The 16,264-nt window shown below is 42.3% G+C and overlaps 1 protein-coding gene across 4 annotated transcripts in view; it reads right to left on the bottom strand.

Annotated features, from left to right (window-relative positions):
- Positions 1–16,264, bottom strand: part of CRIM1 (cysteine rich transmembrane BMP regulator 1) — a 186,129-nt gene that overhangs the window by 94,516 nt on the left and 75,349 nt on the right. For all 4 annotated transcript variants that reach the window (XM_035000898.1, XM_035000900.1, XM_035000899.1 and 1 more), the window contains exons 3-4: positions 7,792–8,034; positions 6,551–6,671 (exon numbers count right to left, since the gene is read on the bottom strand). In XM_035000898.1, the coding sequence (XP_034856789.1) occupies positions 6,551–6,671; positions 7,792–8,034 (364 nt within the window). The remainder of the gene's footprint in view (positions 1–6,550; positions 6,672–7,791; positions 8,035–16,264) is intronic.

The following is a 16,264-nucleotide window of genomic DNA, read 5'->3' as shown; positions in this document are numbered from 1 at the left end:
GAAAAAAAAAAGTTAAAAATGCTTCTAAAATCTTGATTTAAAAATAAAACAGGTTTTTCAGTGTAGTGTCTCAGAAAGCAAGAGATATAAATGTTCCAGATATAGGTTCTGGAAGAGAATCAAACCTGTTAGTCAGAAAGAGGCTGGAGCCAGGAGGGAGCTTGGGAACCTGGCTGGCTGCACTGTGTACAACCCAGGGAAAACCCTATTTTAAGTCTGAACATCATAAACAGTGACTTCATTGATTGCCACCTCAAAATAACCAGATTGGATTTTTCTCAGTAACTTTTAAGGAATGCATATTTACAGACAGAAACTGATCACAGAATGGTTTCAGAACAAAAAGTTTGGGACAAATCTCATTAAAATAAATTTTAAAGGGGTGACTGTAACATATTCCATTCATTCATCTTCTTAATAAAAATACGGAAGTCATTAAATAACAAGTCAAAAGGCATAAGGGTATTTAAAAACTCATTTGACTGACAGTGAGAGGAAATAAGGTAGAGGTATTATGGTCTAGATTTTTAACTAGTTAATGTCTGCCCTATCAGCCTGTATCTAAAAAGGCATGAAAAATTATAGAGGCGATGGGAAGCCCCTGTAAAATTAGGCACATAACCCTGGATATAGCAAAGAGGGAGGAGTGTAAAGAAAAAAAAACTGTGATCTAGGAGCCATCTTCTTGAGAAGCAGCCCAACTGCGTGGAGGTCTGGACTAGCTGACACAGGGGAACTGGATCTATCCTCCGGCTACATGTAGTGGGGGTCCATTTCTCTTGGAAACCATGACATAACCAACCATTATAGAGGAGAATTTCTACGCAACATCTCTGCACATTTGGTGTTTGTTTTTAACATTGACCTGGTTTCACCAGGCACATCTTGTGGCATCCAAAAATGACATTCCCTGTTAAACCAAGTTTGCCTAGGCAGTCACAACTTTAAGGAGAGGAGCTAAAAATAATGGTCAGCTAAACGATGCCCAAGCTAGATTGGTGCTCAGAGGCTCCTCCATCATGGGTCTACTCCTAGGTGAACTGCCCACTCCCACTGGCAGGCCAAGAGAGCAGCCAAGAGGTCACTGCTGATGGGAAAGCAGCTTGGCTACAGGATACCTGAATTACACCCAAGGACACAGAGCCCCAGGCTCGGAAGGATGTTAGTCTTTGGAAAAGAATCCCATAGTTGCAGCAAGCACTCCAGCAAATTTCTAGAATCAGAGAATGAAATCTAAAGGGCACCTATTTGGTCAAATGTATGTTACGGTGGGTTAAAAAGGGCCACAAATTCATTGCAGTTTCTCCCATCAAGAGGTGGAATCTACTGCCAACTCTTTGAATCAGGGGTCACCCTACAACTTGCTCGGAACAACAGAATGTGGCAGAAGGGAGGCTGTGTGACTTCCAAGTCCCGTCTGTTAAGGCTTTGCTACTTGCTCTCTCGCTTCTGCCATCGCGGGAGAAGCCCAGGATGAAAGACCCCACAGGGGGTGACAGGCCCTTCCAGCCATCCGGGCTGAGTTCCCAGACATGGGAGTGACACCACCTTCGACCATCAAGCCCTACACAACCTGCCAGTGGACGATGGAAGAACCTCCCAGTTCACACACAGAGCCACAAGAAATAAACATCTATTGTTCTAAGCTACTACTTTAGCGAGTGGTTTGCTACACAACAATGAATAACCGACACCTATGCATATTGTGTTAATATGTATGATGCTGAAATAAATACATACGTTGGTGAAATATAAATTCATAATCACTGATACATTTCCTGGGCTTAAAAAAACCCCCAGCAAAACACTTATTAAAAAAAAAAACAAAACTGCAGTGGAGAGGACAAGGCTTCGGATCAAAGAACCTGGGTTGAAGACTCGGCCCCCTGCTCTGATCCTTATACCAAAGAACACTTATGATTTTGCATAAGTCACTTGTTCTCTCAGCCTCTGTTTTCATATCTCTAAATTCCTCATGGAATCAGAAATGATGATGAGATGAGAACAACAAAAGTGGAAAAGCTTTGTAAACAGCAGGGCACATTACACAGTTAAGCTGTCCTCGTTATTGCTACCTTCACATTACTTAAATACTTTGTCCCTCGCTGCAAAGATGCCATTTGGATCACTGTACCTGATACAACTTCCTCTGTTGTAAGTTTCCTTTTACATGGAGGTGTTTGTATGCACACAGAGCCTTCCAAAGACCACAGGTGTCGTGAACCCCCTGGACAGTCCTGGTTTTCCTTTCTGCCGTCATACAGCATTTAGGCCCCCGGCCACTAACTCTCATTTCTTTTCACTGTCTCCTGAAAGGTGTGATGAACTCACATCCTATTCCAGGGCCAAGAGAAGAGAGAAGGGTGAAAAGAATTGGCAGGGTGCTTGGAAACCTAAAACCTAGCTGAGGAAAGAAGAATTAAAAATGGTTAGGAGGTAATTATATCACATGTAAGAATGATGTCAAAATGGGATGAAGTTCAGGAAAAGACAGCAAAAGAGGGGAAAATGAAGGCTGGGCCATTAAGAAAAAGCAGAAATGCAGCAAGCAAAGAAGGGATAAACTGTATGTAGAAAGGGCAGAGGTAAGCTGGGAAAACCAGGGTTTGTCAGGAATAGAAGAGGAGAGAGAGATCCATGCACAATAAGAACATCTAGAGGGTACTGTCTGTCACTTCTAAGAGCCCAATTTATGCTTGATGAACGAATGAGTAACTGAAAACAGACAACTCAAAAGAAAATTCACAAACTGCACAAGGATTCACCCAGAAATAGGACAGTTAGGGGCTTGAATGGGTAAAACAGTCTCACTGGGAATGAAAGGGAGGAATTTGTTCTTTAAGGTGAGGGAGAGAAAGTCCACAAGCCCCTTTCCTTGTCTCTGGAAGTCCAATAAATCCTTACAAAACAGGTAAAGCTCTACTGATATTTTACCTTCACCATAACTGTAAAGGGCTGTCCCCCTGAATTCTCCACATCATTGGTTTTTGATATGAAATGGCTCTAAGTTCTTAATAATGCTCTTTGTAAACATGCTGGCAAATATCAATTATAACAGAATTTTACATATTCCAAAATGCTCTTTTTACCTAAACATCATGCTCTTAAAGACATAAATCACACAAAAGAATAAAGTTATGAAGTTTTTTTCTCTTAAAATACTGTGATTATTCCATATTAGGCTCTCTTGTTTTTATTTCCATTTTCACATGGATTGTTTGGGTTTTTATTCTCTTGCCAAAGTATGACCTATCATCCTCCTTAGTAAGTGGGAACCCACTTAATATGCTAAACTAGGTTTAGCCATGGTCTGAGCATATTCTGCATTTACTGATTCATTCAGTACTAAGGCATATACAGAGGAAAAGAAAGAAGACACAATTCCTGACCTCTAGAAATGTCCTTAGTTGGTGAGACAAGACTATGCATGTAACAGTTAAATAACAATGCAAGGAAATATGTGATTAATTGGCAACACAGAAAAGAATATGTTAGGAGTTCCTAGGGAGTAGGATGGGTGTTGGTTGAAGCATGAAGACCTTTTGGATAAAATGGAATTTAATTGGAGTCCTGCTGGGTGAACAATATTAGAAAAGGTGGAAGGGAGAGATAAAGGCTTTGAGAGGTGACCTTGGTGCTCGGAATGAAGAGTTTCTGTAGTCCTGAGAAGTGGGCCATAAAGAAAGATGTTGGGTAAAAAGCATAGGCTTTTAAAGTGAGACAAGAAGTAGTATTACCACCCAACAGGAGGATAACAGGAGACTAAAAATATTCACTTTTCTCTTCAACAAATAAATCAACATGGCGTGGAGTGGGCCTACTCATTCATTCATTCATTCACTCATCAACAAATGTAAGTTGACACATTATAGCAATTCCTATTCTAGGTACTAAAGGCTGTAAAATACTCCCTTCCCTTGAAAAATCACAGAGTAGGAAATATTGACCAAAAAAAAAAAAAAAAAATCAATGATTTCAATTTGTTATAAAAAGTGCTTAAAGAGATACATGGGAATTTGTTTATAAGCAGCAGAGGGTACCTAAGTCATCCTCAGGGCTGAAGACTGAAAACACTTCAAAAAGAAGGAAATGCAGTCCTGAAAGGAGGACAGGCAAAAGTTGTAGGAGGGCAGAAGTTGTAGAAGGCTCTCAGGAAAGTCAACTGAGCCTGCGTGAGCGAGCATGAGCGGGAACAAGCATAAGCGTGAACGAGCATGAGTCTGCTGCATGTGAGCCTGCATGAGTGTGAACGAGCGTGAGCCTGCGTGAGCAAGTGCAGGGAGGGGTCTCATCCAGGTGGGAACACAGGATGGATGTGGAGAACGGGCAGGGAGTGCGCAGGGGTCACTGACTATCTAAAATACAGGAAACTAAAGGCTGTGAGAACTTACCCCTTCCCTGCAAATAATTTACAGTGGGATTTTGAACGACTTCCTTCTCTGTTTTCAATTTCTTCCTCAGAGGCACCTTTAGCTGACTGACCATTCTTTAGTCCTGAATGCCAATGTCAAAATTATGTCAACACAATAATAACCATCCTAAGGTTTATGTTTACAAGACTCACAGAAGCTTGGAGATAAAACGGAAGACATCTAAGTTCAACCTCCTTTCCAATGCAACATTTCTTCTAAGCATTGCTGGCAGGTGGCCATCCAGACGGAAAGAAATCTCTCCAGCTCCGGGGAGCTCAGGAAGCAGCCCAATTCATCACTGTACATCATTAGTTGTGAGAAAATTTTTTTCCTTAAACTGTGATTAAATATGTCTTCCAGTAGCTTTGACCCACTTTGACCCCCTAGAGGGACTGAAAAATAACCTACTGTGCCTCCTACATGCAGATGGTATAATGTTAACATTTATAAGAGTGACTTGAGAATTGTCCCTTTTCCTCACTGAAGGACTTGTTAATTAACAACTGGCTCAGTTTTGATTAATTAGGTTCTGTAATGTAATGTGCCACCTTCCTTTTCATGAAGACCTTGAAGGGACATCTGTTACTGTTAGTAGCACTCCCTCATCCTCCATTACTGATTGGTAATACCTTATATTTGCACAGTGCTTCACCGTTTCCAAGCATCTTCAGATACATTTTCACATAATAATGTCATAAGAAGGGGCTGCACCACTGTTGGTAGGTTACCTTCATAAAAACCTTTGTATCTCCTTTATGATACAGTATAAAGGATAGGACAAGTGGTGTAAAATATATCTGAGAGACTCCAAGAGCTTTTTTTTTTTTTTTTTAATATTTTTTATTAATTTTGAGAGAGACAGGGAAAGAGAGAAAGCACAAGCAGGAGGAGCGACAGAGGCAGAGGGAGAAGCAGGCTCCCCGCTGAGCAGGGAGCCCGATGTGGGGCTTGATCCCAGGACCCTGGGATCATGACCTGAGCCGAAGGCAGACGCTTAACTGACTGAGCCACCCAGGCACCCCACTCTTACAGCTTCTGACAGGACAAAGGGTAGGGGAAAACTAATGTATTTTAAGAGAAGAAAAGAAGAGTAATTATCAGAACACACTCTGGATGTCTACACTCCATAACTGGCACTTAGGGACCATATATATTCCTATCTTATCAGGCCATTTGTAAAATCACAACTGCTCCTACAACACAGATGGGAAGTGCCTGCCACTGGACTGGGATTGGGACAGACAGAGGTTAGAAAGGGAGCAAAAGAAGGCACCCTTTCAACCGTGGATATTAAATGTAGAGCAGAATAGAAAGAAATGAATTGACTTAGTCAAAACGATGCCTTATCAGCCTGGGAAAGACGGAGGAGAGGTCACGGCAGGGAAAAGGGGAGGGCATCTCAGCAGGAGAAACAGAATATAAACTCCATGTTTCCAAGCATAGTCTTCCCCAAAGCCAAGCACAAAGGGCCAGCTCCACGGTGGTGCTCTGAAGACTGTCTAGGACAAGACCTGGAGACGTCATGCTCTGGAGTGAGCCTCATCCTGTAGGGCTAAGTGGATGTCCTGCTACTAGGACTAAAACGACAGCACCTTTTTCCCCAGCAAGCCAAAGAGAGCTGTGTCTGTTCCTAGAAGGCATCAAAAGAATTCAGACTCCTCTCTGCCTCAGCAAGTAACAGGTCTGGGTAGATGTGTGACTGCAAACGGTAAGGATCCGTGGGGAACAGTTCCGTGAGGCAGGCAGCGTTTCATCCCATTGGACACAATGGTGAAGTACCTGTAAGATTCACTGTGGAGGATCAAATGACATGCCTACTCTGATCCACACCTTGCTGCCTCCCTGAGTGCATCCTGCTGAGGGACATACTTGCCTGGACAGTTCCCAGCCTGCGAAAGTGCACAGCTACCCCGATACTGAAGAATCCAGAAGGCTTAGTGACTTAACCTGATGACAGCTGGCTTTGATCCAAGGAACGATACATGTAAACACCAAGTCGCAGTCACAGTTCTGATTTCTCCCCACAAACAGGAGAATTTTAGGTTTCCCTGATACTTAGGGGAAACAAACTGCATGCCTGAATCCGTGCTAACGCACAAGACCAAGGAGAAAAGCTGATAAACCGATGACAAACCAACCTTGTGGGCAGGGTGCAGCAACCGTCCGCTGTGAGTCGGACTTGAGTCTCGTAGCTGTCCAGAGGGCACACGGCCTGCTGAACGGAGGGGCACTCCACGGTGCTGCAGTCCACGCTGAAAACTGAGAGGGGCAAACAGAAGCACCATTTACTGTTACATTTACTTGCATTTCGAGTCCCAGCACGAAACTCTGGCCCTTCGCAAAGGGCTGCAGGTTCCTTGCGTCCCAGAACCCTCTCCTAGCAATGACATTTTTATTTCAACCAACAGTAGAGAACTGCAATGTGTCCCTTATCAGTGCCAGGACTTGTTAATTAACAACTGGATGAAGGGCTAAGTGGATGAAGTCCTCTTAGCCCTTCCTAAGCCCTCTAAGCTGTCCTATGAAGATGATGGGGGAGAATGAGAAGGGCACCAGTGGTGGTTACGTGGCTGGAGAGAGTCAGCCAGCCAGAGGCGCTTCTCGTGGGACACGGCAAGAGACGGACAAGGGATTGTTTGGCTTCAGGCATTTATCTAGCAGTAGGGGAAAAAAAACAAAGAAAAACCTCTGACCCAACAGTTAGAAACTTGCAAACAGGAAAATCACTATCGTCTAGACCTGTTCACAGACCACATTAGAAATGCCACAAGAACAAGGATGTTAGAAATAATAATAAAGCAAGAAGTAGCTGTGAAAGGACAACAAATCAAATGTAGCAAGGAAGGTGAGTGAACAGTCTAAGAAGTCTCAGCACATGCCATCAAGTCAGCGGAGGGACGGTGGGGGCTGGCAGGGAGAAAGACTGGGGCGGAGAATTTCATGACAACACATCTAGCATTCTGATGCGTATATTTATCTAAACATAACTTGCTGTTTACATATGATGATTGTCTTTACGTGGAATAAGGTGATCGATACATCTACAAGTGAGGGCTCTGATCTTCTCTGGGGGGGAATGAAGCACGGAGCTAGAGGACCATAAATTTCAACCCCGCTTCCCCGGTCAAGCATACTTAGAAGGAAAAGAAAGAGAAGAGAAGAAACAAAGACGGTCCCTATCTGCAGGTGCTTCCGTACCAGTGGATGATCACTCTGGCACTCTGACTGGAAGGCCAGACATCAGGCTGCCATGACCCAAAGTGGCAGGTGTGCCCATCTTCCCAGGGGGAGGGGGGAGACGGCAGCGGCAGAGGGGGCTGCGACCCTGCGACCCGGTGACACAAAGCAGCAAGGCTGCTGAGGCGATGCCCGCGCGTACCTGGTTTGCACTCATAGAGGTCACAACACTCTCCCGGCTTCCCTGAGGCTTTGGACACCAGTATGTTCAGGTATCCCGGCTGGCAGACTTTGCGCAGGCAGCCCGCAGGGTCGCACACGCAGCGGCTGGGTAAGGGGCAGCACTCCCCGGGGGGAGCATAGCCCTCGATCAGAACGGAATCTTCAGGACACCGTGGAGAGAACTGGACTTCACAGCGGGCCTTGGAGCAATCTGGCTTCTCTTCTAAATGGGAGAGAAAGAATTTAGCACATGCCCGGGGGCAGCGTGGGGCACTGGCGTAGGAAGCATGGGCAGTCCTGAGGATCTATTCATGGACCGAAGAGAAGGGGAGAGAAAGAACTCTGGCGGAAACCGTCACACTCAGCTTAGCCGGCCGTGAAAATCTCCCCTGAGATCCGCTTGCGACACGGGGGGTGTGAGGCTTCAGTGGCCTTCTCCACCTTCCCGCTCACCTGTGAATAATCGATGTCCGGCTCACGGACCAAAATCAAGAGGGCTGCAGGCAGGTGCCTGCATGACGTGCAGACTCTGGGAACTGGACTTCATCACTGACTGACCAGAAGATCTTTGAGTTTAAAAGGAGTTTTAAGGGCTGCTCTCTGAAAACAGTGTATGTTTAAAACCCTGAAACAGACCCAGGAATAAATCCTGGCTACTGCAGGGACTGGGGATAAGGTATGTGATAATCAGCATGAAGAACTCCATCTCCGAGCCCTGAATTCTGAAGAGATGAACTTATTCAGATCCTAGGATTCTATGATGTGGAAGCTCAGCAAGATGGAGAATGAGCTATGTTCCCATGTAATTTCCCCAAACACCATCTGGCGTTATCTATCCCTAGCAGAGATCCACCAAATGCCCCTCTCTCCTTTTTCCGGTATTATGTACTGTCCACTGCTGCATCTCCACTTTAAAAGATAAGAAATATAAGTCAAGCAAAGCCTTAGCCCCAGTCCACAGCGGTGTCTCTTGGTTTAAGCTTTTAAGAAACCTGCACCAACATCATGTCCTTGAGGAAAAGGCTGAAACAAACCCAAAGCACATCATCAAAGTCCCATGATCTCTGGGGCAGATGAGGGAAGTTCAGAAAATACTGGGTGAAAATGATGCCATGTGGAATGGTGGTACGTTATCGTTAGCTCTGTCTTTCCTACAGTAAAACCCATACAGAATCACAAAAGCAGGGTCAGATCCAGATCACCTAGTTTAGTCTTCTAAACAAAAAATTATAGTCTGCTTTGTAGATAGACCATTTCCAAAACCAAGTGTTCCTCATGCCATTCCTACCTTGACTGCTGTATCATTCATTTCACTGACCCTCTTCCTTGTCTACTTCCTGGCTAATCAAAGAACACTGGAGGAAAGCCTTCATACTCACAGTTCTAGTAAATTCATTAAAAAATTATTAAGCACCTGCTGTTCTAGCACCTTGGGATGCACCATAAAGAGAACAAGCACAGATTCCTGCCCTCATATAGTTTATAGCACAGTGGAGAGAAATAACAAAATAAAGAACAAACATCATAAATGAGCCCACTGTGTAGTAGCAGAGGGTGTCAGTACCATGGGGAAAAGAAAATGGAACCGAATAAGGGGGAATCTGAATGCATGGAGGTGGGGGACAGCTGCAATTTGGTCAGAACAGGCATCACTGAGGAGCCAATGTTTGAACAAAGACTTGAAGGAGGGAGAGGGAGGGCCATGGAGCGATCTGGGAGAAGAGCGTCCCAGCAGAGGAAATAGCTAATGCCCGGGAAGAGAAAGGAGGCCAGTGTGGCTGCAGTAGGATATACGGAGAATGCATATATCCTGTTTTCCTATGATAACCCCAAGCAACTGTCTTGAGAAGAGAACACAAGAGGAATCCCACTCTTGGATACCCATCAGTGTGGGCAGAACAAATCAAAGAGCCGAGGAGGAGAAAGTGAATCTTGATTGCATGGGGACTGATGGAGATGGAGTCTGTGAAGTACATTCTGTGGATGGTTCATCTGGCAAACACACTGTCTCCTAAGAAGAGCTCTGTGACATTAATTGCAAATAGCACTTAATTCCTACTCTTGTTAATGTGCTGCAGTTAACTTATTCTGTATCACATTCTATTACATTCTCATCCTGCAAAATATGTGGTATGTATAATCAGACTTTTAAAATACATGCTTCAATAGAACATGCTTTCATCATAACCCAACATATTAGATCTTCCTAGTTACTCCGCTCTTTATGTTTCACGGTCTCAACGTTGTCACCTACTGATGTGTTTTGCAGTTCAAACCTTGAGAGATTTATTTACTTCCCAAGAACTACCTTTGTAATACAAATGGGATAAGGTATACAGACACAGTCTGAACCACTGTCCGAAGGGATTTAGGAATGTTAAAAATGAGGGTTAGATCTTATTAAGTGCTTTTTCAACTTTTCTCAAGATGATCATATTGACTTTCCCTTTAATTTATTATATAATCAATTAGCAGATTTAAAATTATCCTTGTTTTCTTAAAGCCTCTTTCTGAAGATCCAGCTGGATCTTAACATTAAGATTTTTAAATTGATAAGCTTGAATAATACTCACCTGTAGGTCTTTGGTGTGCGCGTGGGTGTGTGTGTGCACGGCCCTCATCCAGTCTTAGTTCCCACGTTACACTAAATTGTTCAATGAGCTGTTTTTCATTCTACCTTACTCTGCTGTAAAACATTTTAAATAACATAGGAATTATGCATTTGTTGAATTTTTCATACAACCCAATTGTGAAACTATCAGAACTCCGTTTTTTTTTGTTTTGTTTTTTTTTTAAAGGAAGAAGAGACAGTTTTCTTTGATTATTAGATTTCAGGCATTCTACCTCTTTTAGAATCATCTGTACAGACACTGCTGAGTGTCTAATTTATCTAGATCTAATTTATCTAGATTTTCAAATTCATTTCAGGTTTTATGACCAAGCATTCTGTTTTTGTAGTTTATGTGTTCATCAGTTCTGTTAGTTTTTGAATCTCTTCCTTCTTCGTCTTCCAGATTATTTCACTGATTTTTCTCTAGTGCTTAGTTCTCTTCTATTGCCTCTATTTTCTTAGAAATGCAAATAATTTCAACTGTGATTTTAATACTTTAGGCCAAATATTGCTTTAGTTATATTCTGATTTTTTGATATGCATTACTCTCAATGTAAACTCATTTCTTAAATGATCTATAATTCAACTTTGATTCCCTCAACTGAAGACTTTATAGAAGAATGCTATTACATTTCTGCATAAGTATTTTTGGCTTTCCTCTTGATTTTAATTTTTATAATTTTATTGTTTTGTTGCAGAGAATGTAGGCTGTACAATTTTCTACTTCTGTTAATTTCTTGAATTTGTGTTTGTGTGTATGTATGTGTTTCGGCACAAGTGTATACACATGTGGTCTAAGGTCAACTTTAAAATATATGGGTATTTGGGCGCCTGGGTGGCTCAGTCGGTTAAGCGACTGCCTTCGGCTCAGGTCATGATCCTGGAGTCCCGGGATCGAGTCCCGCATTGGGCTCCCTGCTCAGCAGGGAGCCTGCTTCTCCCTCTGACCCTCCTCCCTCTCATGCTCTCTGTCTCTCATTCTCTCTGTCTCAAATAAATTCTTTAAAAAAAAAAAATATGGGTATTTGAAAAGAACATGTATTCTCTGTTTATTGGATGTAAACTTGCAAATCTATAAAATCAAGCTTAATTATGACATTCAGATCACTTACATCTCCTCTTTTTTAATTTCCAAGAAGGATCTATTAAAATCATCCACTATGAACCAGTAACTTCTTGTATCTCCAACAGTTTTTACTTTAAAGCTTTAAGGTTGTGTTCACTCCATGACTAGCAGGCATAAGATTCAAGCCCATTATACTGACTTGGCAAGTTGTAAAATGATGCTTTCGAAGAATCTAGGTTTCTAAGATTTGTATCTTTTTTTAAATTGTTAACATTCTTGGCTTTCCTCTTCTTTCAACCCTCTGTTCATGTCTCGATGGATTATCCAGAACCCCTACTAACCAGCATCTTCTCCAACCAGTCCTCACCTGTGGCTTATACCCAACTACGGTTACCATAGCCTCAGGAAGTGCCTTTCTGATATTTCTTTTCTCAGCCCCATTTCTAAATTAATTCATCCTGTAGATTTCATTTATTCATCTATGCCTCCGTTCCATCTCTCTTCCATGAAGAAAATAAGGAGAACACTACAGCCACACATGTATTTTCCCTCATTTAGAAGGTTTTTCTGGTATTACCTCTGAATTTTAAATTTCATCCACTTGAAAGGAAGCCTCTCCTCTTTCCCTATGGTGTCTAACAAATCTATATATTATAATTAAGTTAATTAACAAGCTTTTCAGTCTGGTTGCCTTGGCAACACTTTGCAACTGGCATCTTAAAAAAAAAGAACAAAAACTGCCCCCGGTACAGAAAGATTAAAGTGAAAGTATCGCTTGTAACAGAGGTCACCAAGAGAAAATAGCTTCTTTCATCATATTAATTATCTTCCTTTAAGAGGTTAGCCCTTAAAATATTGACACGGTCAACCATATTAGAATGATTTTACAATAAAGTATACATCAATCTTAGTCACTTGAACCTGTGTGACCATGTTGGCTAGTTGTAGATCTTCTCCAGGTCCATAGGTCAACAGGGAAATTACAATCATGATCTACAAGTAGCAATCACATTCAAGATTTTCTGCTTAAACACGGATTTAAATAAAACCAAAGCCAAAACAAAAACTACTAGATGGGAGGAGAAAAAAAAAAAAGAGAGAGAGAAACATTATATTGCCAGATTCTCATCCTATCTGATTTTTGCAGAGTCCCACACATCTGATATCGAAGCCTTCCTCCTCTTTCAAAATCCCTTAAAATGTCCCTTAAAATGCTGCACCCTTGTTAATGGAAAACAGGCAGCATGAAACAGACTGAAATTTAGACAGTCAACCGACTACAAAGTCAACACTGCTGAGTGTTCCCTCCCGTCCTTTTCCTGAAATCTATCCTGATTCTCACACATACAAACGCACTCAGGCAGCACATGGTCTTTCTGACACAATCCTTGGGAGCTGCAACCACAGAGATATTTCAAGGGATGCCAAGTTTGGCTCAGACTTGATCATCACAGAATTGAGTAGGTAGAGCACAGAGTAAGGAGGGGAGGAGCCTGGGACCGCTGTTTTCCCTACATCTCACGCTGGTAATCTCCCTCCTCACACCCTTCTCTCACTCATTCATCTGACAAATATTTACTGAAGGACTTCAATGTGCCAGGCGTTCTTGGGCACAGAGCTTCGAGATGAGAATAAAACCAAGTCCTTGCCCTCCTAGGTTCACAATTCCAGAGCAAGACACTACTCAAAGAGCTACACGGTGCGCTGTCAGGCGGTGATAAATGTCCCGAAGCAGAATCGGCAAAGCGGGTGTACCAGGTGGGCGAGGGCAGGTCTCACTGAGGCTGCCACCTGCACAGAGGCCTGAATGAAAGAAAGGAGAGGCATGCAAACAGCAGGGTGGGAGTGTCTCAGATGCAGGGACCAGCAAGAATCAAGGTGCTAAGGCAAGAACTCTCCAAACAGAAAATACACCTCAAAATTATTAAGAAGAAATTTAAACTGGTGTCATTCACAGGGAGAAAATACCAATAAAGACTTACAAGAAAAGTACTTTGACAGGTGTTTCTTACGAAGGATTCAATTCTCAGGACTGGGCTAAAGACATGAAAGCGATCTTTATTAATGGGTCACCTTCTATGTGTGAGGCACCGTGCCTCTCCTTTTCTTACCCCCACGTGAACAGAGATAACACCTTCATGTCTACCTGGCAGATGAGGAGCCAGGCACAGAGAGGTTAAGAAGCTTGGCTAAGGTCACAAAGCAGGTGGCAGAGGCTCCAAAGCCTACAATCTTCCCACTGGTCCACAACGCCAAAAGCAAAAAGAAACTTCACCTTTCCTCATCAGCTTTCCTGGGACTTGTATATTTAGTCAATGGCCACACGTTTGCTCACATATAGAAACGGAAAATTAACTTGCAAAGATAGAGAGGTTCAGGGTCTTCGGTATAGTCCTCAACACTTTCTGGTCAGCTGTCCTCCCAAACTCATTTGCTCCTTGGCCTTGCAGACATCACCCAATAAAAGGTGGAGCTTTTTGCATCCAGCATTATTTTGTTCTGAAAACTTCTATTACAATTGTAAGACATATGTCATCCCTACATTTTTAAATTTAGAGACTGACTCCTTTAAAGTTACACTGTGAATTCTCTTCATTCACATTCCATGATTTTATCATAACCTTTTTTGGCAAGCTTCGTGGTGAAGACTTGTTGCACACAATCATAACCCCGAGGGGAAAAAATTAGGCTTGTTGATACAGTCCCAGAAATATTTCATATTTCAGCTTGTTCAGAAACACCAGCTGTACTTTCCCAGCACTCTCTTTTACTCTGAATTTAGGATTTAACAGTGAGGAATCTACATATGCCCGTTTCTTAAAAGTTCCAAATTAAATTGTTTTCATTACCTAATAAAGTTAGTTTGCATCACAGTAGAATATAAATTAGCCAAATATAAAGAAAAAAATTAAATTCTCTGTAAAACTGCAACATGAGATACACTTTAGTGGTTCTCATGTTAGCTGTCCATTAGAATCACTTCCCAAGCTTTTAAGAATACCACTGTCTAGATGCCACCTTAAATCAATTAAATCAGAATTTCTAGGGGAGGGGCCTAGGAATTAAAATTCTTATTTTAATAGCTCCCTCGGTGATTCTATTGTGTGATTAGAGCTGAGAATTACTGTGTTACTCCTCCAAGCAAACTGGGAATCTTTACAATGAAGTTCCCTATTGACAAGAGAGCTTTGCCAAGGGCATGTTCAAACATCCTGTCAAATGGCAGCCGGCCAAATGCCAAAGAAGCACTGAGCCCTCCAGATTTCTGTCTGCCACCAAATGGCCCAAGCTCTATGCTGAGCCCCATGGTACCTCCAGGAATCTCCCAGACCACACATCTTTTCTAAGCAAGATCTTACTGAATTGGGTTGAAAATAATGCTTTAGATTAGAGCTTTGCTACTCAAAGGGTGGGCCCTGGACCAGCACCATCAACATCACTTGGGAGCTGTACAGACTTAGACCCTTGGGCCAGACCAGAAACTGCATTTTAGCAAGATTTCCAGGTGATTCAGCCATCTTAAGTAATGGTTCTCAAACCATGGGCCATGGACAGGCACATCGACCTCTCCTGGGGATATGCTAGAAATGCAAATTCTAAGGCTCCACAGCAGACCTACAGAATTAGAAACTCTGGGAGAGGGGCCCAGCAATCTATCTGAACAAACCCTCCATGCAATTCTCATACACACTGCAGTCTGAGAACCACAGCGCTAGAACAGTGATTCTCCACCCTGGCAGCACACGAGAATCTCTGGGGAGCTTTAACAATCCAGAAGCTCAAGACTACGACCCAGACCAATTCAACCAGGATTACTGGAAGTGGGCCACTGATATCAGGATTTTGTAAAGTCCCCCAACTTTTCTAAAGTTGATCCACTGTTCTAGGCACCTCTCCCCACCAATACTTCACACTCCCAGGGGATTTGAGGTTGCTTTAATTCTTAGGAAACCTGAATCAACAGGTTCTCTGAAGTCTTCTTGGAAAAGATCAGAGCTCCCTGGGAAGAGTGAAAATAGCCGAAGTGGTAGGGAGTAAAGAGCTAGATCCCAAACATGGCCTGTGTACGTTCTACTGAATTTTAAATCACAGTTTACCAAAGGTTATTAGAATTCTGAGTCCAGAGACATTTTATTTCATCATCTGTTAATTCACACCAGGAACATGTATTCAATTTACTTCCAGAGGGATTTGCCATTCATATAATTAAATTTATATATTCATACACAGTAACACGTTTTCAAAATGTAACAATGAATTTATTTTTAAAAATCTGGCAATAAAGTAAGGCCTCAGGATGGTTTGGATAAATGTATAAAGAACTGAAGATGGCTTTCAAAAAGACTAATTTTGCCTAATAAACTTCTCTGAATACCTCGTCCCCTTTTTGCCATAAACACAAGCCCACAAAAAAGAAATGAAAATTATCAGAGAATGGGAAAATGACTAATGAGGAAAACTTAAATGAACTAAATTTGTGTAGTTGGTTCAGCAACATCTTGAGAGGAATCTTCATAACAGTTTGAAAATGTCATAGAGGCATAAACATAAGAAATGAAGAACTCCCCAGGGTGGTGTTTAAATGGAAGGCAACATCCATTACAGAATACAAAGCCTCTATTTTGCGGAGGGGTTCTGACCTTGGGTAGGCTGCTTTCTATACTTCAAGTTTTCCTCCACTGAGGAAGGGATGCTGCAAAGTAGGCTCTTCTTTTGTGTAATCATGAGACAGATTTGGAAAAATAAAACGTCAGATTTTAAAGATGAGAGAAGGAA

The sequence above is a fragment of the Mirounga leonina genome, unplaced genomic scaffold, assembly GCF_011800145.1.
Source record: "Mirounga leonina isolate KUSES-001 unplaced genomic scaffold, KU_Mleo_1.0 Mir_125, whole genome shotgun sequence".
Classification (NCBI taxonomy): domain Eukaryota; kingdom Metazoa; phylum Chordata; class Mammalia; order Carnivora; family Phocidae; genus Mirounga; species Mirounga leonina.
This window is presented reverse-complemented; position numbering and strand designations above follow the sequence as displayed.